At 37.9% G+C, this 27,800-nt stretch overlaps 1 protein-coding gene across 2 annotated transcripts in view; it reads left to right on the forward strand.

Annotated features, from left to right (window-relative positions):
- The window catches only part of glg1a (golgi glycoprotein 1a), a 185,450-nt gene that overhangs the window by 51,578 nt on the left and 106,072 nt on the right, over positions 1-27,800 (forward strand). For both annotated transcript variants that reach the window (XM_069901159.1, XM_069901160.1), the window contains exons 2-4: positions 957-989; positions 12,029-12,115; positions 14,193-14,408. In XM_069901159.1, the coding sequence (XP_069757260.1) occupies positions 957-989; positions 12,029-12,115; positions 14,193-14,408 (336 nt within the window). The remainder of the gene's footprint in view (positions 1-956; positions 990-12,028; positions 12,116-14,192; positions 14,409-27,800) is intronic.

A 27,800-nucleotide genomic window follows, 5' to 3' on the forward strand; every position in this document is an offset into this window, starting at 1 on the left:
TTTTAAGTTGTTTGCTGCTATTTGGGTTTTATTAACTTGTAAGTTATCTATTAAAGTGATGGATTTCTTTCTTTAGCTCTCTTTCTGTTTATAAACATTCGATTTGGGTGCAGCCAACAAACTGGTATTCTGGAGAAGTCTGCAGATGCTGGAACCTGAAGGGTTCTGGCCAAATGGTTCATCTTTTTCTCCCACTATTCCACCTGCTGAGTTCCTCCAGTTGATTGTGTTAAACTGTTAGTTATCCCCATTTCCAACCCTAAAATTTTCAGTCACTCTCATTTTAATATCATTTAATCCAAGTCCTCAACAGTGGAACAGGTGGATGAAGTTACTCTGAACTCAACAGCTGTGAAGGCGGACAAAGGCTACAACGATTTCATTAGCTCCAATTGTTGTGGTTTTCATGTCATTGGAATCATACTCAACTATGAAGGATAGCCACGAATATCATTTAATAAAATCTGCCATGACTGAGTTGGTGTTACTGGGTGGCCTTTGGAATGCTATTTCAACGAATAATTTGCATTGAGTTAAAACTTAATTTGAAATCAAAATATATTCAGCTTTGCTTCAAGTTTAAATGCATTTGTAATTGAGGTCTAGTTCATCGTATTTCAGTAACTTAATTTTAAACAATTTCAAAAAAAAAGTCAGAATACTTTGGTTATTCTGGTGTAACTGAAGAGAATGGAATAAGGTTCAGAGTTAATGGGGAAGCCACAATTTGTTCTGCCAGATGGTTTGGAAAATTCCACATGTATGCATGTAAGATCTTTCTTGCAATTTTTAATTATAGCTTCCAAATTTAGGAGGGCATCTTTTCCAATTATGTGGAAAAGATCCCATCAACACAGACTGATATTGTGAAATGGGAGTGAAATATGCATATTTAATGGTTTCCAGTTGACTGACAGATTACCACCTGTTGCTGATGTTTGCCTTTTTATTTACAGGTAGATGACGAAATTTCTTCTGACTGCAACCATGTAAGTATAGAAACATTAGCATTTTGCTCCAGATTTTACTTCATAATTATATATAAACGTGTAAGTGTTGATTGATCTGGATTATTTCAGTTGTATTTTCAAGTCATCATCTGTTTAATCCTCTTACGTTGGATGGCATGATTGTACCAAAGCCAGATCATTGATGTAGATTCTGAATAGCAGAGGCAAATAGTCATCCATGTTGTATTGCTGAATCACAGTCAAGTGCGCAGAATGTAAATTTATCAGTAAGGACAGAATGTCAGTAAGGACTGGCTCATCCAGATTAGTACACATCAAGTTCACACCCCATTTTCCCAGACAAATTGAATTCTGTCAGCATAGAGCTTGAATTGGTACTGTAAAGCAGTAGAAATGGGATCAAGTGTAGACCACATGTTCTTTTGAGTCCAATCTGCTGTTCATCAAGATTATGGTTAATTTTTTTTAACCTTGAATCATAGAGTCGTACAGCACCAAAATGGACTTTTCTGTTCTGGACATCTCTAGAGCGTTAGGAGGGGAAAAGCAGAGGTGCCCAATCTAGTGATCGTTGGGGGAATCAGACGTGGAGAGGGTGAACAAATTTAAATTCCTGGGAGTTATCAACTCAGGTCCAGCAAAGGTCCCCCAACACACAAATGTCATTGTGAAGGAGGCTCGTCAGTGCCACTACTTTCTCAGGAGTTTGCGGAGATTTGGAATGACTTTGAAAACCGTGGCAAACTTCTACAGATGTGTTATGGAAAGTGTGTTGACCACCCGCATCAAGACCTGGTATGGGGGCACCAATATCTCTGAGCAGAAAACACTGCAAAAAGCAGTGGACACATTACAGGCAAAATTCTCCCACCATTGAGAAAATCTACATGTGCTGCCATCAGGAAAGAGGTGTAGGTGCCACAAGACTTACTCCATCAAGTTGAGAAACAGTTGCTGCCCCTCCTCCAAAAGAACTAAACACCAAACTCTATTTAAGGACTCTTACCATGCAAATTATTTATTATTGAATGTATTTTTGGTAATTGCAGTTAGTTTGTTGCATTTCTTTCTTTGTTTACATTTCTGTTTTTTTGTACACATTTTGAATACAACTTTTTTTGCGCTACCAGTAAGTAGAAATTCTGCCTGGCTCCCTGGAAAAAGAATCTCAGGGTTGTGTGTAATGTCATGTATGTACTCTGACAGTAAATCTGAACTTTGAATTTCAGCCCACCACATTGATGCCAACCTTTTTGCCCATCTGTACTGATCTCATGTCTGTACAAGTGTATTTTAAATATAGTGATTGCATCTGACTTGTACTGCCGCTGGCTGCAAGTTCCAGATATCAACCACAGAAAAATTCAAAAATCCTTGAACCTCAAATCTCCTTTAAAATTCTTTCCACTCATTTTAAACCTCTGCTCTTTTGTTTATTATGCCCCTATTTAAGATTCTGACTTGTTGTCCTACTTGTGCCTCTTATAATTTTATGTAGCTTTATCAACTCTCTGGCTCCTCCACTCTAGGGAAAACGAGCCCAGCCTATCCTATCTCTCTCCATAACCAAAATTCTCCAATCCAGGCATTATCCTAGTGAATCCTCTCTGCTCTCTCCAGCACAACCACATACCTCCATTCATGCAGTGACTCAACCTCCATTCAATACACTCAAATGCAATCTAATTAGTGTTTTGTCAAGTGCAACATACTGTCCTGACTTTCATATTCTAAAGTTCTGAGTTAAACCAAAGATTCCTTAGCACCCAATTATTTACTGTATATGTCCTACCCCATTTGACCTTCAAAAATGTATCGCTTCATTCTTGTCAAGATGAAGTTCCATCTGCCTAACTTTCCATCTGGTCTAGATCCTGCTAAAGCCCCATACAATTTTTCTCACTAGCAACACCATTAACTTTGTGTACTGTGCAAACTTTCCAATCATAACTCTTATGTTCATCTCCAACAATCCAATTGTTGAATATATATCACAAACAGCAAAGGTCCCAGCACAGATCCCTGTGATACATTGCTGATCACAGATTTATGATTAGAAGGTATACTTCCACTATTATCCTTTATCTCTGATGAGCAAATCACTTTGGATCCATTTATCTAGCTTGCCTTGGATTCCAGTTTCTGGACCAGCCTTACTGAAGTCCAAATCTACATCATGTACTGCCTTGCTTTTATCAACCTTTTTAATTACCTCTTTAAAAAAAAATCATATTAGTGAGGTAGGGCTTCCATTTCACAAAACTTTGCTGACATTCAAAATACTTTTGAATGTTGCCTAATAATTTCCCAATCACTGATGCAAAGCTCACTGGCCTATATTTATCCGGCTTATCCCTCCTGCCCTTCTTAAATAATGGAACCTGGCACCTCACGTGGCTAATGAAGATGCAAAAATCCCTATCAGAACCCCAGCCATCATGCCTGCCACATTGACCACCGCCAGTGGGCTGATATCGCCTCAAACCGTGCATCTTTGCGCCTCACAGTTCGGCGGGCAGCAACCTCCTTTGAAGAAGACCGCAGAGCCCACCTCACTGACAAAAGACAAAGGAGGAAAAACCCAACACCCAACCCCAACCCACCAATTTTCCCCTGCAACCGCTGCAACCGTGTCTGCCTGTCCCACATCGGACTTGTCAGCCACAAACAAGCCTGCAGCTGACGTGGACATTTACCCCCTCTATAAATCTTCGTCCGCGAAGCCAAGCCAAAGAGAAGAGAGCCTATCCCATCCATCCAATGGGAATTTATCAACAAGGATGTGTCCCATTATATCTAATGCCTCTTCCTCCTTAATACTGGCGTGTTCCATATTAACTATGTAACCTTCCTGACCTTGCTATCTTCCACATCTTTCTCACTCAAGAATTGGAATGAGCAGTATTCAGAAGTAACCTCACTAAGGTAATCTGATTTCACACATAGATGACTCCTCTGGTTCCACTTTTTGGCAATCTCTGATCCATTTTCCTGTACAATGCTCTTGAATCCCATTAAATCAAGAAATATATTGATCACTTTTGAGTGAAATTATTTACCTAATTTTCACAGCCCTCCAGGGCAGAGAATTTCAAAGTTATACCACTCTGTGAAGAAATAGCCCTTCAACTTTTGTCTGGTTTCTACATATCCTCTCTGATCAACCTCTTGAGCCCTGTGTATGTGTATATTTTTAAAACCTGCTCCCTTACCTATATAATTGCAGAAGGTTATCCCTAGCCTTCGACTGAAATACTTTCATAATGAAGGCCAATTTGTCTTTTGCCTTTCTAGCTGCTAGCTGCACATGCACTTTGGCTTTCATTTGTGCTCAAGAATACCGAGGAACCTTGAAACATCAATATTTCCCAAGGTGTTACATTTAGGGGAAAATTGCTCAGATCTGGTGTATTGCGCTCCAAAGTGGATGACATTGTATCTATTTACATTGTATTCTATCTGCCATCTTCTAATCCACTCACTCAGTTTTTCTTTCTCCTTTAAAACCTCTTTGCATCCTTCTCCCTTCTTAGCCCCAACAAATTCTGTGCCATTGGCAGATTTGGAAATACTGCATTTGTCTCTCAGCCCAATCATTGTAGATTCTGAATAGCTGGCCTCCAAATTGTCATCCATGTTGTTCCCTGTGAAGTACCAATTTGCTCTCATTTTTTTGATTCGTATGATAACCAATTCTTAATCCATGCCTCAAAGATCACCAGTAGATTAGTCAAATATGATTACTTTTCAGAAATCCATGCTGCCTCTCCTCAGTGATATTTATTTAAAGATTCTCTATTGCATCTTCCCTTGTAGACATTAAATTGATGCTGCCCTTGTACTGTTTTAACTGAGCTATTTATCTGTCACACATAGGTTGACTTGCTTCAATAACAGGCTAAACAAAGTTCTCACTTTATCCTGGGACACGACAATAAAAGTTCAATCCGAAATGCAGGTGTGCGCCGCCTAATGTCTGATCAGTTGTCCGTGGTCTGATCAGGTCATAATGGGGTTCAGTCAGAAATCCGATCAGAGAACGGGATGTAGCGGACGTAACCAGAACTGAAGAAGAGGCAAGGGTAAAGGAAACTAGAAGGAGAAGAAGAACAGGTGCAGAAGAAGTTTGCTGTTCAGGGGTTATCCAAATTCTTTGCAGACCTTGACAGCTTGCTGAAGGGTGGTGAAGAGATGGACCAAACACTGAATGCTTTTCACTGATAGAGAAGAATGCTCATGCAGTGTTTGCTACAGACAAAGACATGAAGAAAAGAAAAAGCAAACAAGGCAAACAGCACTGGACATATTCCTGAAGAAGCCAACACCTCCCTAAGAAGAGCCTTAGCCAGGTCCTCAGGCATTACAGAGTGACAATTCATCAATGGAGGTTATTCGATCTGAAACTATTCCTGTGGAACACTTTGAAGAAGTTGAGAATCAGCTGGATGATTCTAATCCTCTTTGTTAAATTGTGTGAGATAAAGGCTAATAAAGTGTTTACATAAAAGTTTATAAAGTGAAAAAAATAAACAGTTTAATTTATTGTAAGTTCAGTATCCCATGTAGTCCTACTAACTATGAGACTTCTGGCTGGCTACTGCATGGGTTAGCAGCAGTAGTTAGGTGCTCCTTTTTTTAAATATTTCTTCCATTCATTCATTTCTAACATTTCAACCAAATTGATTTATACTTTCCCCCTTGTTGCTTATCATTGCTAATTATTTTAAAATGACTGCGAGGAGTGCTAAAGCTGGAAAAAATGGTAAAAAGGAGGAAGAGAGCTACTGATCTTTTAAACAAATGTACAAGGGAGATGACAGTAACCATAAAAGAAAGTCAGAGTGAAGTCAAATCTACACTTGAAAAAGTTTTGGTCATTATCAGATATTGATGTTTTCTGGGGTCTGTGGAGCGAGGCTTGGAAACAGTCAATGATCATGTGGATAAATTTGAAGAGCTTTGCTCCGGACTGTCTGCTAGCAACTTTAAATTGACTTCAAATTTTATTGTCTTGGAGAGCAGAAGATGAAATATTTGAATTTTGGGCATGGCTGAAAATACAGAATCTGACCAACTGACCAACTTCTTTTCTGAGATGCTTTTGGAAGTATTTTGAGAAGGATTTCTTTCCTTCCAAGGCTGAGCTTGATGGAGTTCCCAATCTAACCTTGATGTTTCAAGGTTCCTCGGTATTCCCAATCCAATGCAACCCATGTTCGGTTATTCTTTGTTTCATCGCTACCAAATAAAATAACTCGTAATTTGGGAAACCCATCAGAAAGGAACTCTTCAATATCATGAACCACAGATTAGATGATCTAAGTCCTGAAATGATGAATCTGCATTTAGAATATAAGGAAGTCATGGCTGAACTGTACAAGAAAGGTTTCAAGCCACTTTGTTATACCCAGTACACCTCTGGTGTGTTTCATCGAAGGTCACAAGAAGTTTTTGAATTTGGTAGAAGAAGCACAAAGATTCTTGGAAGATTTACCTTCAGCATCAAGTCTTGCACGAACTGTTATTTGGTTTTCGAAGCTTTTGGTTTTCTTGATCGGATGAAGTTTGGTTGCTCTCTCTCTTTTGTTAATTGGAAGGTGTAATATTCTCATTTGGTTTATAGTTGCCCAAGTTTGTTTCTCTTTCTATTAATTTTATTACACTAATTTTTTTCTTGGATGAGAGTACTAAGTTGAATACATTAATTTTATCTTAATAATTTATATTCGCTACCTTAGCTAGTCACTTATTAATAGCACTCAGGTTAATAGATGACCATGGGAAATAAGGCTAACTGTTATAGTAATATACATATATAGTCCAAATTATGTGTGGGGAAACTTTAAAGTTTGCTTTATATGTATTTCAGCTATTTGTTCTACTGAGTCTGCAAATCTAAATAGGGAGTAGATGGAGATTTATACATTCATTGCTCTTTTAGTATTAATGGCACACTTTTTTGTTATTTTGGATACTTATTGCTTATTGCATTAAGCATGCAAGTTATTTTATAATGGCTTTGGTAAAGGGTGAATGAATACAACATTCATACACATGCATTAGGGACTGAGTGTGAATGTAATTTCTTTATCTTTTGATTGTAGCTTTAAATATGTTTATATTGTTGGAAATGTTGATAACTTTTGAAAAGAGGAGCTATAATTAGAATTTGGAGCAGAAGAATTTTGGGATTAAAATGTCTTTGGGCTCGTTGCTGTTTGAAACAGCAACCTTCTGATTTTAGTTGTTTGGGAAGGAGAATGGGTATTTTGGTTTAAGGTGTAGGGTTTACAAGGTTATGGTTTTAAGGTCTGCGTAAGCTGTGTTACTGCATGTCGTCAAGGTGGCCAGGTGGAATTTGGTGATGATTCATGACTGGTTTTCTTCATAACTGATAAAATTATTCATTTTTTAAAATTAAAGTTATTTCTTGGTATGCAAAAGGTTTAAACAATAAAATTAAGTGAGGAAAAGTCTTTGCACATGGTAAACAATTGAAATCTGTGATTGTTTTCTGACAACAGATCCATATTCGTAGTTCTCGTCAAAATGGGGAGGGCAACTCTTTCATTCCTCTTTCATCGCTAAAGCCAGGGTTGGTCTCTATTTTAATTAACCAAAACATTCCTTTCCTGCATCATAATGGTCGATATATTATCATTACAGGCAAATTATAGAATAAAATGGTAGTTTTTGCTAATGTATATGCACCAAATGTTGATGATGTGGGATTTTTTTGGGGAAAGTTTTACAGCTTTACCAGATTTGAGTCTTTACTCATTGGTGCTGGGGGAAGACTTCAATTGTTGGTTAGACCCTGCTTTGGATCATTCATTCTCTAAACTTGCTACGTTGAGCAAATCTGCTTCTATAATTTATTCTTTTATATCAAATGTTGGTATGTCAGATGTATGGTGTTTTTTTTAAACCCAATAGGAGCTTTTTATTCCTGCTGTTCATCATACTTACTTGTGGATTCATTATTTTTTAATAGATAATCAATTGATTTCCTTGACTTGATCATGTGAATATCTGATTATAGTGATTTCTGACCATGCTCTGTTATTTTGTCTATGAATTTTCCAGATCTCCCTCCTACAAAGAGGCACTGGTGTTTTAATTGTACTTTACTTTCAGATAATGCACTTCTGACATTTATGGAGGAGCAGATAACTTTTTTCTTTAATACAAATTCTTCAACAATTTCTAGCTTGATTGTTTGGGACACTTTGAAAGCTTATCTTGGAGGGCAAATTATTTCTTATACTGCTAATATAAAGAAGACTTATAAAGATCAGAGGTTAATCAGATTAAACAATTATAGCAACAATATGCACAAGTTAAAAATCTGAAATTATATAAAAGGAGAGTTGAACTCAAAACTAAATTTAATGTTCTTTCAACCTACCCCATGAACATCACTTTTAAAGTGCAAAAGTCAGTTCTACGCTCATGATGAAAAATCTGTTAAGCTCATGGCCAATCAATAGAAGGGAACGGCCAGTCAATAGAAGGGAACGGCCAGTCAATAGAAGGGAACGGCCAGTCAATAGAAGGGAACGGCCAGTCAATAGAAGGGAACGGCCAGTCAATAGAAGGGAACGGCCAGTCAATAGAAGGGAATTGCTGCTAAGAGACAAATTACTAAAATCTGGCTGGATGACTGTAACATTACTACAGACCAATCTAAAATAAATGATGCATTCAGGGAATTCTATTCTTGGCTTTATACCTCTGAGTCTATTAATGATAACAGTTAAATTATGAGTTTTTTTTGGACCACTTAAATATTCCCATGCTTTCTCTGAATAATTAAGTTTGCAAAAACTCATGTCACAAAATGGAATAATTTTTGCTAGCTCTTCATTACTGTCAGGATGGGTATCTTGTAGAGTTTTTCAAATCCTTTTCTAAATTGTTCGTACCCCAGTTAAATTCTGTGTTAACTGATTCATTTAAACAGGACAATCTTCCATTATCTTTTAATGAAGCTCATGTGTCCCTCATAGCAAAGAAGGGAAAGATCCAGATGAATGTTCCTCCTACATATTCCCTACAGGTCAATTTCTTTATTGAATGTTAATATGATGATCTTGGCTAAAATTTTGGCTTGTAGGCTGGAGAACATTTTACCATTAATTATTACTGAACATCAGACTGGTTTTATTAAAAATCATTATTCTTATTTTAATATATATTTATTGGATATTTTGAATTTACCTTCCACTGCAACCCAGGAATGAGTTACCTCGTTAGATGCAGTAAAAGCATTCGACTGGGTGGAGTGGGGATGCCTATTCACGATCTTGGAAAACTTTAATTTATGACCATGTTTTATTGCATGGAATAAATTGCTACATTCATGTCCTACAGCTTCAATTCTTACTAACTTACAACAATAAAAACCTTTCATTCTCCATCGGGGGACCCGTCAAAGCTGTCCTATCAAAAGTCCATTACTTTTTGATTTTGGCCTTTAGAGCCTCTAGCAATTGTTTTTCACGAGTGCAAAGATATTTCAAGGACCAATAGAAAGGGAACTGAATATGAAGTTTACCTTTTGCTTTTCATATCAAACCCTGATACTACTTTACCTTCCTTACTTTCTCAATTTAGTCAGTTTTCAGGGTTTAAGTTAAATCTGCATAAGAGTGAACTTTTCTCTTTTAAGTTCTCCTGTACTAACATTTTCTAATTTTCCTTTTGTGAAAGATAATTTACTTGGCATCACAATTACAAAGAATCATCAGCATCTTTTTAGGGAAAATTGTTCAGTTTGAAGCACATTAAAAACTAAAGTCATGGTCTCCTTTATCTATCTCTTAGATTGGTCATATTAATTAAAATGAACATTCAACCTAAATTTTTGTATCTCAGTGTATACCAATTTTTTTCCTAAATTGTTTTTTCACTCACTTAATTTGCTTATATTGTCTTATCTATGGCAAGGACTGTGCCCTGTTTAAAGAAAACTCATCTTCAAAAGTCTTAAAAGGTGGTTTGGTGCTTCTAATTTCAGATTTTATTATTGGGCAGTCAATACACTTATTACGATTCTTGCTATGATTTCTTATTCGAGTTGTCAGTCCTGCTTGGGTAGAAAGGGAATTAAATTCCACTAAAAATGTTTCTACCTTGGAATTTCTGTGGTCCTTGCTAATTAATTGACTAAACTGATTGACAATCCAGTTGTTAAATACAATTTGAGAATATGGGTGCAGTTTAGAAAGCATTTTGGATTTTGGGGCTTTTCTCTTGCAAGCCACATTTTGTCCAATCACCTTTTTCAGCCTTCCTTGCAGGATTTTGCTTTTTGTGATTGGTACAGATTGGATATTAAATGTTTTCAAGACCTTTTAATTGATAACAGCTTTGCATCTTTTGTTGAACAATTGGTTGGAAACTTAAATTTACCATTTTTTTCAGATATTTACAAATCAGGCATTTTATTCAATCTCAGATCCCTGATTTTCCTGGATCTCCCGAGGGGAATATTTGATACATTTTTTGGGATTTTTTTGGTAGAGGGTTAATATCTGTTATTTATGACAAGTTGACTGGTTTAAGACATGCCCCTTTAGTCTAAATTAAGAATGCCACGGAGCTGGATTTGAACCTTTTGTGGTCTAATGAGATTTGGGACTTTATTTTCAAACTGGTTAACACTACATCTCTGTGCGCTCGCCACTGTCTGTTCCAATTCAAAGTGGTGCATGGGGCCCACATCTAAAGTCAAATTATCTTGTTTTTACTCCGATATAAATCCTCGTTATGATGAATGCAAAATAGGTGATGCTTCTTTTGGCCTGCCCCAGTTTGAAAAAATATTGGAGAGAAGTTTTTCAAACATTATCAGAGATTCTCAATTTAAAATTGGAACCAATTCCCTTAGTTGCTCTGTTTGGAACTCTTGGAGAAGATGATGTTTTACTAATGCTAATTAAATGTCACGTTTTATCTTTTACTTCGCTACTGGCCAGACATGCTATTTTGATTAAATGGAAAGTTAATACCCCACCTATTCATGCACAATGGCCAAGGAACATAATGTCCTGTTTAATTTTGGAAAAATTAATGATTCAAACATTAGATTCATGGACTATTACCATAATGTCTAGGTTCAGTGTTGATACTGAAATTTGAAACTGTGTTGTCCCACTTCAGAGTGAGCTACTTTGTTTCATCAACAATAACTTTCAACCTTAGGGTCAGGGGTTTGGAAAATTTAAATTTACCATGTCAATTCTTTATTGTTATGGCTGCCCTTGGGGAATTCGTATGTCTGATTATTCTCGGTGCTTTTTTTGCTGTAGCACATTCCATAATTGTACTGTACTGAAAATTACTGAAAATGAATAAAAATATATACAGTAATATGGTGTTCGCACAATGTCCAGTTTCACATAATGTGGATGGTAAGTGGTGCATACTGAGAACATCTGTTCTGGAAGCTTCAATTGTTGGGGTTTATGCAAGAATTTAAAATTCTCAATCACAATTCACTGAAGGTTTTCAGGCTAGAAACAGCTTTTTTATGATGACCAAAATACTAAAAACAATCATCAATTGTTGGCATCCATTTTATGGATCATTCTGATGGACTAGCTGAGATCTGATCAAACATACTATATTCTCTAATGATGCTTTGAGATAGAGCAAAATTCATGGAGAAAAAAATAACTTAGTTGAGTGAATTGAATAATTTGGGGAATTTGAAAAACTGGAGCGTTTGGACTTCCAGGAAGTTTCTTGGTTTTTCTTTTAATCTAAAATCACTATGTATTTGCAGACCAGCTTTTATTTTGAATTTTTTGCTATTGCCCCTCTTGCCAAATTATCCCCCTTTTATCTTGAGTACAGATATCAGGCCATTGACCATCAGGCCATTGACCATCAGAAAAGGAAGTTGATTAAATTATTATTTGTTTCCATTTTGAAAGATTGATTTCCAGTTGTTAGGCAGGATTTGTATCATGACTAAAAACTTGTTTAATTGATATCAACACTTTTAATGAAGGATGTAATCATGAATCCTAATTTATTTTAATCTCTTTCAGCTGTTGTGGAACTATAAATTTAACCTGACTACTGATCCTAAATTTGAAGCTGCAGCAGGTGAAGTTTGCAGAACCACCCTGGGTGAAGTAAGTATTGTATATGAGTGAATGACTGTGCTGTCGAGCATTAATAATGAAATGAGTTTGGCGGGGAGAAGGGCATAATACAGTGAGGAAGACACTTTTTGAAGTGTGAATAAACTGCTTTTAATTTTATTAAACATTAAAACATAGGGTGATACCTGACAATTGACAGATTCAAATGAATTTTCAGGATTTTGCTTGATGGGTGAAATCAGCTGGTACAAATTTGGGTCTTTGTATTCCTGTTTTACTCTGCACACATAAATGCTGATAAAATCAGGATTTAAAGTATTCTATGGAGCAGCCATTCTTAATGGGGGTTGTACTACTTCAATGACAATTTTATCACTGTGAGAATAGACGAGATGCTATTTAGCTGGATTGGATATGTCCTATACACAAAAAGCATTCAGGTATTTACTAGAGGAGTATTTTCACCATGGTAAGATGCAAGTTTTATAACTACTGGAACAGGATTGCTGGTGGTGGGTGATTTCCAGTGCTGCATTTGGGTTGTTCCACCAATCCCATAGCTTCTCCTTCATCTGTACTCTCAGACATTTCTCTATATCATGTGAAATAATTTGATGAATAACTTTTTTTGTTTGTGAGAATCCCAGGAGGAGGCTGAGATCAATCATCCAATTGGAACTTGTAGCTGATGATGGTTGCAAATGCTTCAGCATTATTTGGGCTCTGAGTTTGAAGATAGAAATATCCATGGATCCCTTCCATTGTGTTGCTTAGTTTTCTCTGCCAAATATAACCATGCAGTGGATCTTAATCTGATCTATTAATTGTGGAGTTATGTAATTTTTTAAAATTTACATGCTGAATTTGTAGTAAGCATGCATATTCATGGGTTGTAACTTTGACAAACTATTTTTAATTGTGCCCAGTTTTGTTCCTGGCATGCCCTCCTTTGCTAACCCAGGTTGGGCCCCTGGCTTGCTACGGTAAAAAGAGGTTACATTTTTGCTGGAATGCACTTTTTTTGCTATGATTATCCAAAAAGTCTCTTGAAAGCCCAGTTTTGATCTGTTGAAAATCTATCCTATTTAATATGAGGGGCCTTACAATACAATGGAGAGTGATCTCAGTGTATAGATTTTCTTTTCATGATTACTACCAATGGTGTCAGAGATAGATAAGTGTGCCTGGCAGCTTCTCCTTCATGACTGCCAACTTGATTAGTTTCTTCATCCAGAGTTTGTTTAGTGTTCTTGTGAGTTTCTGAAGGTGGTGACTTGTAGCCATCTGAAGGTCGGATTAAGTGATAATATGCAGGAGGTTTAATTGATTGTTCTTTACTTGATTTGTAGAGACTTTCAAAGACTTGGAATATGCATTGAAGCCTCCTTGGCCACTGCTTCTTGAGTTATATCACAGTGTTGACTAAGCATTGCTGGAGGACCTCAGCAAATCAGATAGCATCTTTTATAAATGTAATGACATCCACTTCTCCAGACCCAAAACTTTGGCTGACTATTTCTACCTCTCTGACCAGCTGAGTTCCTCCAGCAGTTCATTGTGTGTACATTATGGGAGATCTCAAGTTGCATATGCATATTTCCTTCTCCAATGGGCATTTAACATGGTTATTATTATTGATGATACATTTTTTTAAATTATGGGATTTGCATTACTGTTGTATGATTGCTCAGACAATCCTCCAACCTCATCTCAAAGGTATTTGTGGATATAATTTATTTTTATAGCTAGAAATTATTTACAAACCCATCTAGTCTACTGCCTTTCATGTGTATAGTAGAGTTCATCTTGGATCCTGAAGGGAGAGGTCATCAGCATGCCAGCTCATTGTGCTTGACATAATTTTGAGTCTGGTGTGTGAAAGTGTAGTTGACATGGTAACATTGATTAATTTGCAGGAAAGAATTCTCAATGTTTTTTTTCCATTTTGCCGTAGAGGCAATTTAGATGACAAGTATGGTTGCATATTTAAGAACCTTCAATGGATATTTAGTGATACACTTGCATTTAACTGGACCTGTCTGTGGAAAGCTGTATTTTTGCTGAAGAATTGTTTTGGTTATATTTATTAAAATTTCTTATTTTATAGGTGAAAGAGTGTGCTGAGCAAGAACCAGGAAAAGGCTACATAATTTCCTGCTTGATTGAACATCGTACAAACATAACTGAATACCAATGTCGTCAGTTCATAACCAAAATGACAGCTATCATCTTCAGTGATTATCAACTCATCTGTGGTTTTATGGACAATTGCAGGAATGACATCAACCAATTCAAATGTGGCAGCATTCGGCCTGGTGAAAAGGTACTACTTGTTGATTAGGTTGCTGTGATTTGGTGCACTAACCAAGAGTAGTTGCTTTTGTAGATTAGTGCTGATCACTTGTATCATAGGTTTGTTACAAAGTTCAGAAAACTGTTTTGTAAACAATTAGGAGAACAATGAAGTGCTGGTTAAATTAATTTGCATTTTATTTAAATACAAGATCACAAGAAAATAGGGAGCGTCCACCAGCCCCTTCAAGCCTCACCACCATTGGACATGCTGGCCTTCACTCTCTATCCCAGTTCCTCAGACCCCTGAATTCCTTGATCTTTCAAATATTTATTACCTCCACCATAAATATATGTAATGATCTAGCCTTCACCCTTGGGGACTGAGAAGTCCAGAGATTTAACACCCTCTCAGACAAGATACTTATGCATCTCACTAGCCCCTTTCACACTGCCAAATAAAATAGGTTGAACCAGCCAATTTAAAGGGTCTGTAGTGGGTCATCTGACAATGTGAAATGTCCCAATCGGGCAGGACAAGTAAAAAATCAACTGGGCTCTGATTCTTGGTGGGGGCAAGCATTAGAGCCTGGCCAAGTTAACTTGTTAATCACTCTGTAGCGGTGTAAATGCTCAACCAGCTCTACAAAGTACCATTAGTGACGTTAGTGCTTGCGTAAATCTGGTAGTATTATAAGTAATCTTGAGATGATTTAAAGCATAGGCATGTGCTGACAGCTCCACCGGTCACCCTGTGAAATATAACTGGACAGTAATATTTCGCAGTGCAGCCAGTGGGACTGTCAGTGCTTGGCCAACAGAGCTGTCAGTGCATACCTGTGTTTTAAATCCTCAAGAGATGTGCAGTAAATTCACCAACAGAAAATTAATCACCAAAAAATTACCACCAAAAAATTCAACAATGAGAAATAACACCAAGAATTTAATGAACCGATGGGTAATTCACTGACAAAATAAATCACTGATGATCGAATTTACTAACTTCAAAATTCATTAAAATATTCACTTGTTGATGTTCAGCATGCTTTGGAGTTAAGATGTGTGCCAGCTCCTGACTGCAGAGCTCTGGATCTTGAGACCAGGACCACAGCCCTCTCACCCCGAATGCAGAGTTATTTCTCTTGGGTCTGTGGGGTGGGGGAAAGGGAATACGACTGGCAGCCCCAGGCATCTACCCTCTGTTCACTGGTCAGGTGACTTAAAAATTTGTTAGGTGAAATGCAATTGATGTAATTTCTATCGGGTGAGATGCAGTAAACAGCCTTCACTTGGCTCAAACCATCGCTGATAGTCTGGATCCACCTCACCCACAATGAGATTTAGGTTGGTTTGGTGTGGGGCGTGGTGGGGGGAAGGTGGGGGGGAAAGAAGAGAGTGCCTGCAGTCCCTGGGGATGTGTGCCAGCTCTTCCTTGTGTTTGGAGCACTCTCAGCACCATCTCTCCAGTGGGTGAATCTGACAGGGTGCTCCTCCACAGGCTTTCCTTCCATTTTATTTTCTGACCCCCTACTGCAGAGAATAGGGGGGAGGAGTATAGTTGGAGACCAAGACCATGGTATGAAATCAGCCCGAAATTGGCATCCAGCCGTGCATTCCCGAGAGGAGGGGAATGGGAATGGTGAACTCCCCCGAGCGCAAGGGTGGGGACGACGATGAGGGGTAAAACTAGCATGGGCAGCTGGGGGAGCAACGATCTAAGAATCCATAATTTAAAGCTTTATTAAAGGACAGTTCACACTAACTTAAAAATGTATATTAAGTCGTGAATTTGATGGTCGGATTTTTCTGTCAGTGAATTTGATGTCGGTTAATTTTTCTTGGGGTGAAAGTCTCAAGATTGCTTAATATCCAATACAATGTAATACTATGTAAATAGTTATACTTCATGGTTTAGGGAATAATGACAAGCTGGTCTGTGGGTTTGTTGTAAGTTTGAACAGTCTGAAGCCCACTGCGGTAGATTTTCCCACGGTCCTTTGTACATTGTATGTGCTTTCTTCCCACTTCGATTTCACTTCCCTGTGAGTACGTAATAGATTCAAGAGATCCAGTGTGAATGGCTTACCGGGTACTGCATGCCAGATAAGTTTACCTGCTTCCTATGAGGGTTGATGGTGTACTGTACTGTGGCTCATGCACATAGATCCCTCTGAACTTTGCTCATTTACAGCCTCTTTCCCTTTAAATAATCTGCTTTCTAATTCCTTTTATGTGAAGTTTGAAACCTCATATTCCCTCATTTAAACTCCGTTTACTAAGTTTTTGCCCTTTACTCTTTTCGCTCATTTATTCAATCTATCCTGTTGCAGAATTGCATTGTCTGTGATTTCAGATATGTTTGTATAGTATATTTCTTTGAGCTGTAGTATGAAATATTTGTAAATTAGTATATAGACTAAAACCTGGCTCAGTCTCCTCTGCCTTTGCTCAAACTTATTTATTTCAAGATATCGTTAGGCTATCATTCACACTGGTGCAGGGAATATGAATGGCAGCAAATAGCTTGATTTTTCCCTTGCAAATTGGGTTTCCAGTTTTTGTACTCTTGTATATTTTGTTGATTTCTGGAATAAGTTATAGAACATTAAAAAAATTGAAATGGATTAATAAGCATCCTTTAGTTTCCTCCCCCCCCCCCCCCCCCCCCATCATTGTTACTGGAGGATCTCAAAGTCGTTTTTTTCACAATTTTTATGAATGACGTGTGCAGGCACCAAAGTTTGGTTGCTAAATATGCACAAAAATTGGCAGGAAAGTGAGCTGTGATGCTGTGATACAAATACAACGAGGGTACAGAGGAAGGCAGTGAATTGGCAAAAATCTGGCAAAAAAAAAGCTTTATTGGAAAGATATGTACTTATCCATGTTGGCAAGAAAAATATAGCAGATTATCTGAATGGTGAGGGAATGCAGAGCTCTGAGATGCAAGCAGCTTTGAAGGCTAGTATTCAGTTACAGCTTTTAGGAAAATGGACAGAATTTGATAGACCACATCTAGAGGACTGAGTATAATAATGGTCTCCTTATTTAAGGATGGACATTAATGTAAATAGTTCAGAGAAAGTTTACCAAAATAATACTTGGAATTGATTGGTTGTTCATTGAGGAAAGGTTGAACAGACTTGGCTCCTATCTGCTGCTCAATTATGGCCAGTCTGTTTTAGGTTCTGACTAAATGATGTTCCCCTTTTATATCTGCCGCATCTGGAGCTTTGGAAAATGATTCTGTTTCATCAAATGCACTCAGAGAATGTCATAGATGTTAGATCTCCACAATGCTTGCATCAATGTTGACTGAGACAAGCCCCTTGATGTATCACCCAAAGTAACTTTGAAAGTATTTTTTTAACCAGTTTCTTGTCTTCCAGGGGAAACATAATGCCACAGTTTTAACAGCAACTGAGTTCAAGTTTTGACGCAATGCCATTGTCATAGAATCCTGAAACTGAACCCTCAGCTCATCACTTCTATGCTGGCCTTTTACCTTTCTACACTAATCTAATTTTCCTGAATTTGGTTGGTATCCTTCATCCATCCACATGTCAGTTGTGATTCCCCTGTTCTTATTCCCCAGCATATCAGTAATCTGCAAACTTGGTTCTTGAGCTGCACTGTGACGCTGCTTTTAATTTGTAACTGAATTTGGTAACCTACTACTTGTTGATACTGAACCATAGGTAACATCCACATTGGTAGGCATTTGTGCTAACTCAAGAAAAGTTTCCCAAAAGCCTATGGAATTATGATTATCCTTGTTGAATATCTGCCCATAATTTATATTTTTTGTAAGTAGATCAGTTAGTTCAGTGTGCAAAAGCACTATTGTGTATATCTGACTTTGTTCTACTGCAATATTATGGCTTTTTTTTCAACGTCCCATTGAATAGCAAAGTTGCCTACCTTTGATTTTGTATGTCAGTGCAAGTTTGCAAGATTTACATTGAATAATTTTTTACTACTATGGAAATGTTTCCATTTTACACTGACAATTTATTTAATACTAAATATTTTCATGGAATCAGCTTCCACCCATGCAATAAATGAGAATCACTTTTGCATTTAATTTATATAATAAATTAAATTGTGTCTGACCTGAGGCTCAGACATTTTTTTTTTTAAGTCAGACTGACTCATGCCTGCCATTTGTAGTCAGGTCCCATTGGTCTCTGGTTGATTATCTAGTCTGTAATCTGTTAAAAGTCTAGTAAAAAGAAACACCATCCCAAGTCAGTTGGGCTGAATTATTTCAGTGCCATAAACTGTATGCAATATATGTTAATTCAAAGTTCAGATGCATTGTCAGAGTACATGCATGGCATCACATTCATTTTCCTGTTCACCAGTATTTGTAAGTACAGGTAGTACAAAAAGAGAAAAGATACTTGTATAAAAGAGAGTAATGTCAACAGACTATACAATACAGAACAATTGTGTTTATATAAAAAAGTCCTTAAATGAGTCTGAGTTTGTTATTTGAGAGTCTGACTGAGGGGTAGCAATTATTCCTGAATTTGATGGTACTAATCTTGTGGCACCTCTACCTCTTTACTGATGGCAGCAGCGAGAACAGGGTATGTCCTGCGTGTTATGGATCCTTGATGATTACTGCTGCTCTCTGCTCATTTTCAGAGACCGAGTGGGAGGAGTGGTTGGTGAATTGTTTAAAAGAGAGACAGCTGAGAGTTGATTTATGGGAGACAAATTGGTAGAGGGCCAATAAAAAGAGGGCAAGATAAAGAAGTGGCTAAGGGAGGGAGTGGAGGCACTTAAGCCTTTGGGTTGAGAGGCTTCGGAAGAGTTCCCCATGAGTTAAGGTTTGGTCAGTCTGTTTTGAGTTTATCTTTATTTACTTTAAATAGAGGCAGATGATGGAGGCATTTGAGGTAGTCCGGTGCTCCAATTGCGGGATGTGGGAGGTCAGGGACAGCACAGATGTTCCTGATGACTACACCTGTAAATGGTGCATCCAGTTGCAACTCCTGAGAGTTAGGGAATTGGAGTTGCAGCTGGATGAACTGTGGATCATAAAGGAGTTACAGGGAGATCCCAAATAGACAGGAGTCAGGGAACTGGGTGACTGTGAGGAAAGGGAAAAGGGGGAGATGGGCAGTGCAGAGTACCCCTGTGGCCATTCCCCTCAGCAACAAGTATACTGCTTTGGATACTGTTGGGATTATCTATGGGGGACAAGTCACAGTGTTCAGGTCTCTGGCACAGGGCTGGACCCTTGGCTCAAAAGTGGGGAGGAAAGAGAAGCACTCTTATAGTTGGGGACTCGCTGGTTAGAGGAGCAGATAGATTTGCTGGATGAGATCAGGGATCTCAGTTGATATGTTGCCTCCCTGGTGCCAGGGTCCGGGGTGTGTCTGATTGAGTCCACAGCATTCTGGAGGGGAGAGGGTGAGCAGTCAGAAATTGTGGTCCATGTGGGGACCAATGACATAGTTAGAAGTGGAGATGAGGTCTGAAGAAGGATTATGTAGAGTTAAGAAAGAAGTTGAAAAGCAGGACCTCAAGGGTGGCAATCTTGGGAGGGAAGAAATAAGAAGTTGTGAGGATGAATGCGTGGCTCAGGAGCTGGGGTAGGGGTTTAGATTTCTGGATCATTGGGATCTCTTCTGGGGAAAGACTGACCTGTACAAAAGGGACGGGCTATAGACGACACTTTCCAGGTTCTAGCATTTCCTAATTTCAAAATGTGTCATCTTCAAGGAAGCGCAAGGACGATATTCCAAATTACAATCTTATTAATCCAATAAACCAAACTTTGTAGGTGCAGCTTTATGTAGCTGTAATTGGTTGATAAAATGGATAAACATTTTGCGTAACTTCACATTAAGATTTTCATAAGTGAATAAACAAAGCATTCGGCTATATTTAAAGACATAACGATATTCAACTTCAAAGAGATATACAATAAGAAATAAGACGAATTCAAAGAAAATTATCTCGAGCTTGCGTCTCCTTCATGGTTTATCAAAAGAATGAGATGCAAGCTCTTAGTCTGCGCAGATATTATGATATATTACATCATAGTCACTATGGTAACGCTACAAACAATACTCCTTAAAGAGATAAGCACAAAATTAACTAAAAATTAAAAAAAAACACAAGGTTTAAGCCATTACATTCTGGCCCAAAATTAATATAATAGACTTTAATGACTAATACATAATATTTAGTTTTGCATTTGTAATAGTAATTAAGAAAAGTGTAAGATTAGAAATCAAAACTTTCTGCTTCTTTTAAAAGACAGATTTTAGTAATAGGTTGCTTTAAGTAACCAGTCTTTGTTTTAATATACACTTGCTGAATGAAACCTTTCATGTAATATTGAAAGATATTCTTTAATCCATCTTTTCCAAAATAAATCTGCAATAAGCTGCATTTGTTTCCATCTGAATCTTACATAAATATTTGAGAAGCAAGAGATGATTCAGTGTAAGTTCCTCGATGTCATTTGAATCGACAGAACTTTTCATTAACCATATAACCATTTACGGAGCGGAAACAGGCCATGTGGCCTTTCAAGTCCACACCTTCATTATTGGACGACTATTTAAAGTAGCTTTGATTTTGCACAATACTGTCTGAAAATTGTCATCATTAAGTATTTGACTATTCAAAATGGAATTAAGAATTTTCTTGATTGATCTAATTCTTTCCCACATCACCATGATGTGATCCTGTGGATGGGTTAAATATCCAACTAATTTCTTTCTGAAGTAATCCATCATGAATTTGATGTAGATTCCAATTTTGAATTGCTTTTCGTAACTCTAGTTGAGCTCCTGTAAAGTTAGATCCATTATCATAATGTAATTCTTCACTGACCATGTCTGGTGATTAAACATTGAAGAATATTGAGAAGAGACTGTATCAAGCAATGACACTACTTCAATATGAATTGCTCTCGTAGTCAAACAAGTACAAAGAGCTCTGTAGTGTTTTTCAACACTTCTTCCTTGCTTTACTTGCAAAGGTCCAAAATAATCAACTCCCACGTATGTAAATGGGGTTTCAATAGGTGAAACTGTGTCTTGTGGCAAATCCGCCATTTGTTGTTGTCCAGGTTAAGCATTTGAAACCTTCTCGATTTCTGCTACTGCAATGGAATCTGATAAGGTTTCATCTGATCCAAATTTTTTTCTGCTCAAGTCTTGCATAATTTTCTTGGCTATTAATACTACTAGTGCCATTATTCCCAAAGGATCATACACTGAACTTAGAATCAAAAGGACACCTCTTCTTGTTAAAGGCTGTTTTTTCAAAACAAATTTGAATTTGACAACATTGCACTCTTAGAATTCTTACGACAGGTAGCATGTCACAATCCAAGTCTTTTTTTTAATCTCCTTGCTCTTTCAGCTTCAGGAATAACAGCCAATACATCTCCTCTGTGACTAATCTATTTATTAAGGAAGAAAGGAGGGAGTGGGCTCCCGTCTTGTGATGGCTAGACACAACAGCCTCCTATCTACTGGCAATTAGCCATTACAGCCACGAGGCATGGTGATTCAGCAGAACCCGCAGGTCTACTGAGAAGCCTTGGCCTACTCAATGTAGTTACGTCATGAGGTTGTTTGCACTTCAGATCTTATGATGCCAGGTCACATGTTGTGTGTCTTATTAAGTATGACAGCAAGTCAATAAATACTTCTACTCTTCTCTGGCTGACAACTTCAGGTGTGGTCTCATTATTCCTAACACTTCAACATGATGGTGTATCATCCGCCACAAAATCTCCTTTATTACAGATCTCTTTTAACTCATGATAAAGATCTATTGCTTTTTCTGAAGCCACTGAAGTAAGATGATTATCAACATAGAAATTATTTCTGATGATGTTTATAGTTTGAGAACTAAGTTGCTCTTCATCATCTCCAACATATCTGCACAACTCGGTGACGAAGTTGCTCCAAATAGCTAAACTGTCATTCTGTCCTTAATCATATCTTTACTGTAATCGCTATTAGACCACCATACCAATCGTAGAAAATCACAATCTTCTGATGGTACTTTCACTTGATGAAATATCGCTTCAATATCTGCAGCGATCACAATAGGCTCTTTACAAAATCTTATCAAAACACCTATTAAAGTACTGGTTAAGTCTGGACCTTGTAAAAGTTGAGAATCCAATGAAACTCCTTGGATTGATGCTCTGCAATCAAATACTACACGTAGTATCTCCTTTGGTGGATGTATAACTCCATGATGAGGTAAATACCATTTTCTACCACTTTTACATTCCAAGATATCTTCTGATACCCTTTGTACATAATCCTTGGTTATCAGTCAATATGATATTGGTATATTCCAAATGAAAAGAAGAATTTCTGGACAATAGGACAAGGGCCAACTTTTATTAATTATATCATGTGGCCTTTTTTCTTTGGTTGCTTGGTTTATGTGTTGAGTGTTTGATGTTTACAGTATCAGGTGGGGGAAGGAGAAAGGTCAAGGGCTATTAGGTTTGGATTTGATCAAAAACTTCTATGGATTAGATAAGGATAATTTGTAAATGGCATAGATCTGGAACTACTGATGCTGACAGAGTTGTAAATTCTTGAGACCAAACCTGAAAAATTATAAATAAAATAATTAAAAATAAGAATTTTTCTTCAAATTTATCTTCAAATTCAGCACACCTTGTTCTGCAATTATTTTATTATCTGACATACAAATATTTCTTTTATTCAAAAGTAATGGCTATCAACATGTTTAACAGAATTTGAAACTAAATCCAGAAACTGCTTGTCCTCCTTCGATGGTTCTTGAATATCTGTGAGACATTCAGGGAAGTCTATTTTAAACTGTTGTTCCCACAGATCATTAAGTTTGACAACTGAAATTCTGTTGACATTTACATTTGGCTTCTCTTGATCATTATTCATTTTACCTCTTAATAGTCCATCCAAGCAACGTTCTCACGGCATAAGGTCTGTAATTTTGACTCCTTATTACTTCTAAAGGTTCGAGAGGTTTTGGTACATCTAATCCAATCAACATTTCGATTTTAGCATCAATATTGGGTAAGCAAACGTCTTTTAGATGATCCCACTATATGATGTCATCCTGATAGGAAATATTTTCCTTATTCACAGGCATAGTCTTCTGAGTATATACACTTGGAAGATCTCAAAATTCATTGCTATTCAATCCAGCAATCTGTAAACCTGAAACTATATTAGTTTCAATGTTCTTTTCATTATTCGTTGTCTTCAACAAAATCTGTGAACTTTTACAATGAAGATTACGGTAAACATTAATGTATAATGCAACCCCACCCCCCCACCCCCATTTTTGAGGGGAAAAAGCGGGAAAATTTTTACCCTCGTGTATAATACGACCCCCCTCACCCACCTGAGTTGCGCTGCCATCTCTCCAGCCGCCCGCCCGCTTGAGTTGCGCTGCCATCTCTCACTACCCCCTCCCCTCACCCGCCCGAGTCGTGCTGGTGTCTCTCACGACCCCCCTCCCCTCACTCGCCCAATTTGCGATGTTGTCTCTCACGACCTCCCCTTGCCCGGCTGAGTCGTGCTGCCTGCTCGCCCGCCCGCAGAAAGTTTAAAAAGATTTTTTAGTCTCGAGTATAATGCAACTCGAAGGGAAAAGGGGGGAATTTTTTTTGATTATACACGAATATTTACAATAAGTTTATTAATTCAGCAGTACAAAATGAGGTGGTACCTCCTGAATCAAGAAATTCGTAGATCTTCAGTATGAAGCTCTTTTTTTTTTTTTAAAAGCTTTAATTTGCACAGGAACTATTGAGAGAGCTGTCACTGGCCCCAGTAAGACTGTTTGTCTGAACTGAAGCATCCCCATTGACTGTCACACTAGTCTTGGATTCAGATTGTTTGACTTCCTTCTCAACTTTACTTCATTGAGATGTTTTAAACTGCATTGCTTATTACAATTTTTACTGATGTGTCCTTTACACAAGCAGCCAAAACATATTCCATTCTTCTTTAAAAAGGTTAATTTCTCATCATGAGACTTTTTCTCCAATCATGAACATTTTTCTAAAGCATGCTTATCTTTGCCATACAAACAGCTTTCCTGAACAGTCTGATCTTCTTTTCCATTTGTTTTCTTGTTCTTTCTTGTGCTTGTATCTGACAGCAGTAATGAAGGTACTTCCCTTTGGTTTCTGTTGAGATGATGATTTAGACTTCTTTACATCTTTAGGTACTATTGAAGTATCCATGATATTTCCAAATACTGGTATGGTGTGAACATGCACATGCTATTACAAGAATTGTACAACATCCTCAAAAGTGGCGTCCCTTCCGGGATGAATCTTAAGCTCTGAAACTTTGGTTCTCCATAAATCCTTCAGCTTATAAGGTTTTTTTAAAAATAATCAACAAATTAGCAAGCAAATTCAGCTCATGCAAATATACACTACTTCCCATTGGGTTACAATATCCTCTCAGAGTGCATATGCTTGTGTCCTCTGATTTTATTGATGACTAAGAAAGAATCTTATATATTGTGTGCTTGGAAGAGATTGAATGTTGCTAGTTCTTTCCACAGGGTTGGTGTGATAGATTATAGATATGTTTTAAAGGAGATAAATTTGGGTAGGTTTTTTAGTGTAGGTCACATACAAACACTTCAAAACAGATCTCATTTAAAATACTGGAGCTCTGCTCAAGCTAGACAGGCTGGCTCCAAGAACCTTTGCTAAAGCTTTGGGGAGTGCCCAAGAGACTTCACTAATGGATTGTTTTTTTGAAAAGCTACTGATGAAAGAACTCTGAGGAGTAGGTTTGGAGCCGCAAGCTGTCTCGTGTGTGTGTGTGTGTGTGTGTGTGTGTGTGTGTGTGTGTGTGTGTGTGTGTGAGAGTTCTGCAGTTATATAGTCAGCAGCTCAGCTGGGACTGGAACAGGACAAGTCGACAAGCTTGTGGAAAAACTCCATTTGGAAGACGGATTGTGAATGCTTAATTCAGTCTGGTCAAAGCCCTTGTGGTCCATTCAAGAAGAGAGGACTGGCTACCTAATGTTTCACTTGAAATAAGTGAAACAAAAAGGAACTCTGTGGTGACCTGAAAGAAAGAGGTTATCATCTAGAAAATCCTAATGGGGCAAGTTTCTTCGGCAAGACACTGAAATGGCTGATTTAAAAAAAAAAATCAGTTGTGATGTCAGTGAACAACAAATCTCTCTCTGAAAACCGACAAGAACCTTCCTGAGCAGTAACCATTTACCTTTCAAGCACCAAAGCCTGCTGAACTTCTTAAGTATTAAATTCTATGCACAGTATAAGAATTGCTTGCAACCAGTAAACTTGGAGGAATGAGAAGTGATATTGGACTGTGAATCAAAGAACTTTTTTGAACTTGCATACACGTGCGCTTAGAATTAGAAGAGGGTTAAGTTAGGTTAGTTAAGTTGATGGTGATAAGTTAATGGGTGATCCTGTTTTCATATTTAAAGATAATTTAAAAACTATTTTTGTTTAAGTAACCATTTGTCTTGGTGAATATCTACTGCTGCTGGGTTTTGGGGTCCTTTGGGCTTGTAATAGTTTGTCATTGTCATTTGAACACTAGTAACAACACCCAAGGCTCCTTGCTTGAGTACACTTGATTCTTGTGGCTGTGGTACCCTTTGATCTGCTGGAATGTTAGGTGCTAGCCCTTTGGGTATTTCACTTTAAGTGATAAATCTTGCAGAAGCCTGAGTTGATGCTTTTACTTTGGCCATATTCATAGATTGCTGTTCCTCAAGCTCTAGTCTTTTTTTCTCTCTTCAATAATCTATTTTGTTCTTCTTGCTGAATCTTCATTTCAGCTTCTTGCCTTAGTTGCTGATTCTTCATTTCAGCTTCCATATCTTTAAAGAATGTCTTTTCTCAAACAACTCGCGTTGTGCACAGATGCTAGCCAAGTCTACTTGCGCCTTAGCATGCATTAGCTGATATGCTTGAAGCACGCGAAGCTGTACTTGTTCTAGATGCCTCTGAAGACTTTGAAGATGTTTCTGCGCTCATAACCTTGGAGATACTCTAATCAGGATCCCCATCTGAACTTTCAGATACCGCTGATTGAGTCTCTACTATATTTTGCTTGGCACAGAACCAGTGGTGCTTTTCAACGTACATTCATCTGATTCTGTTGCAGAGAAATAGTGTTTTATAACGGAATAACTCGGCCGAGGCACCAGGGAGTCGCTTCAGAAGGAGTCTTTTATTTTTAAGATATCTTGGAGAACAGTCCCATAAAAATACCGGGGCTACTCTGCTGAGCACGGACCAGCCGGGTTAATTTATACAAAGGTACAAACAATAGACACATGTCACACTGAAACTCCGAGAGTGTCCTCCATATAAGGAGGAAAGCGATTGTCATTGGTTGATTCAAAAAGAAACAATTCCAAGTCTTTGGTGGGATCTGGAGGGTCTACTGTCTTATTCAACAGCACACAGCTTAATGTACTGAGCTTGTAATGATTAATAAGACTTAAAGTGGCAGGGCACAGCTTATTTTTAACTCTTTGTAACCCACTAAAACTGTCTTTACTAATTTTTCTTCCACAAATCCTCCTTGTAGATCAAAAGATCTACACTTCATCTATAATATCATTAAATGAATCATCTCTTTCTCCTCTTTTTCTTTCCACTCGTTCCATCACTTTCAACAGCTTATACTGCACTCTTTTTGCCGTTTTTTTCCACCTTCGTTATCATTCTCTTAAGCCTAATCCACAGGCAAATGATCAGGGACAACAGGATTAACAAGGCAGCAAGCATAAGGACAACAGGGTGCCAAGCCAGAGTAAATGTTGGCCTTGGGAGACCATCCCTTGAAGATATCCCACCAACGATGGGTTGAAAACTGCGTGATGTGGTCTGCAATTCGAACTAACTGACCCTCTAAAGAGCAAATCCACCTTTGCTCGACTCATGGTTTGCCCTACTTCCTCCATGAAGTGGGTGATCAGCCTGTTCAAGCGTGTGTAATTGATAAGGGGTGCAAGAAGCTGATGCTGATGCATAATTCTATAGTCTGATACCTGCTTCCAGGAGCCCAGCAGGAAGGAGCGATGTTCTTGTTCTATTTCAATTTTACCCCTGTTTTACAGAGTCATGGAGATCTTGTTCATTGATCACTACTTGATGCTTCCCATATATGCATACCTCAGCAGGCCCCACTTCCGTGACTCTAGTTCGATTCATGGAAACTAACTGCCAAGTGCAAGTGCCTTCTGAGTGAGTGAGTGAGTGAGTGTGCAGGGCTCATAAACTGGCGTGTGTAGTGGGCAGACTATTCCTTCAGGCCATTGATGACTGTCTTGATCGTTGTGTGTGCAGTTATGTTGGTCCACCCACACCCCTTGGAAAAGGGGTTCCCAAAACTGGGTCCCAAACTGTTGAGGGATAGGTACAAAT

This window comes from Narcine bancroftii, chromosome 10, assembly GCF_036971445.1.
Source record: "Narcine bancroftii isolate sNarBan1 chromosome 10, sNarBan1.hap1, whole genome shotgun sequence".
In the NCBI taxonomy this organism is placed as follows: domain Eukaryota; kingdom Metazoa; phylum Chordata; class Chondrichthyes; order Torpediniformes; family Narcinidae; genus Narcine; species Narcine bancroftii.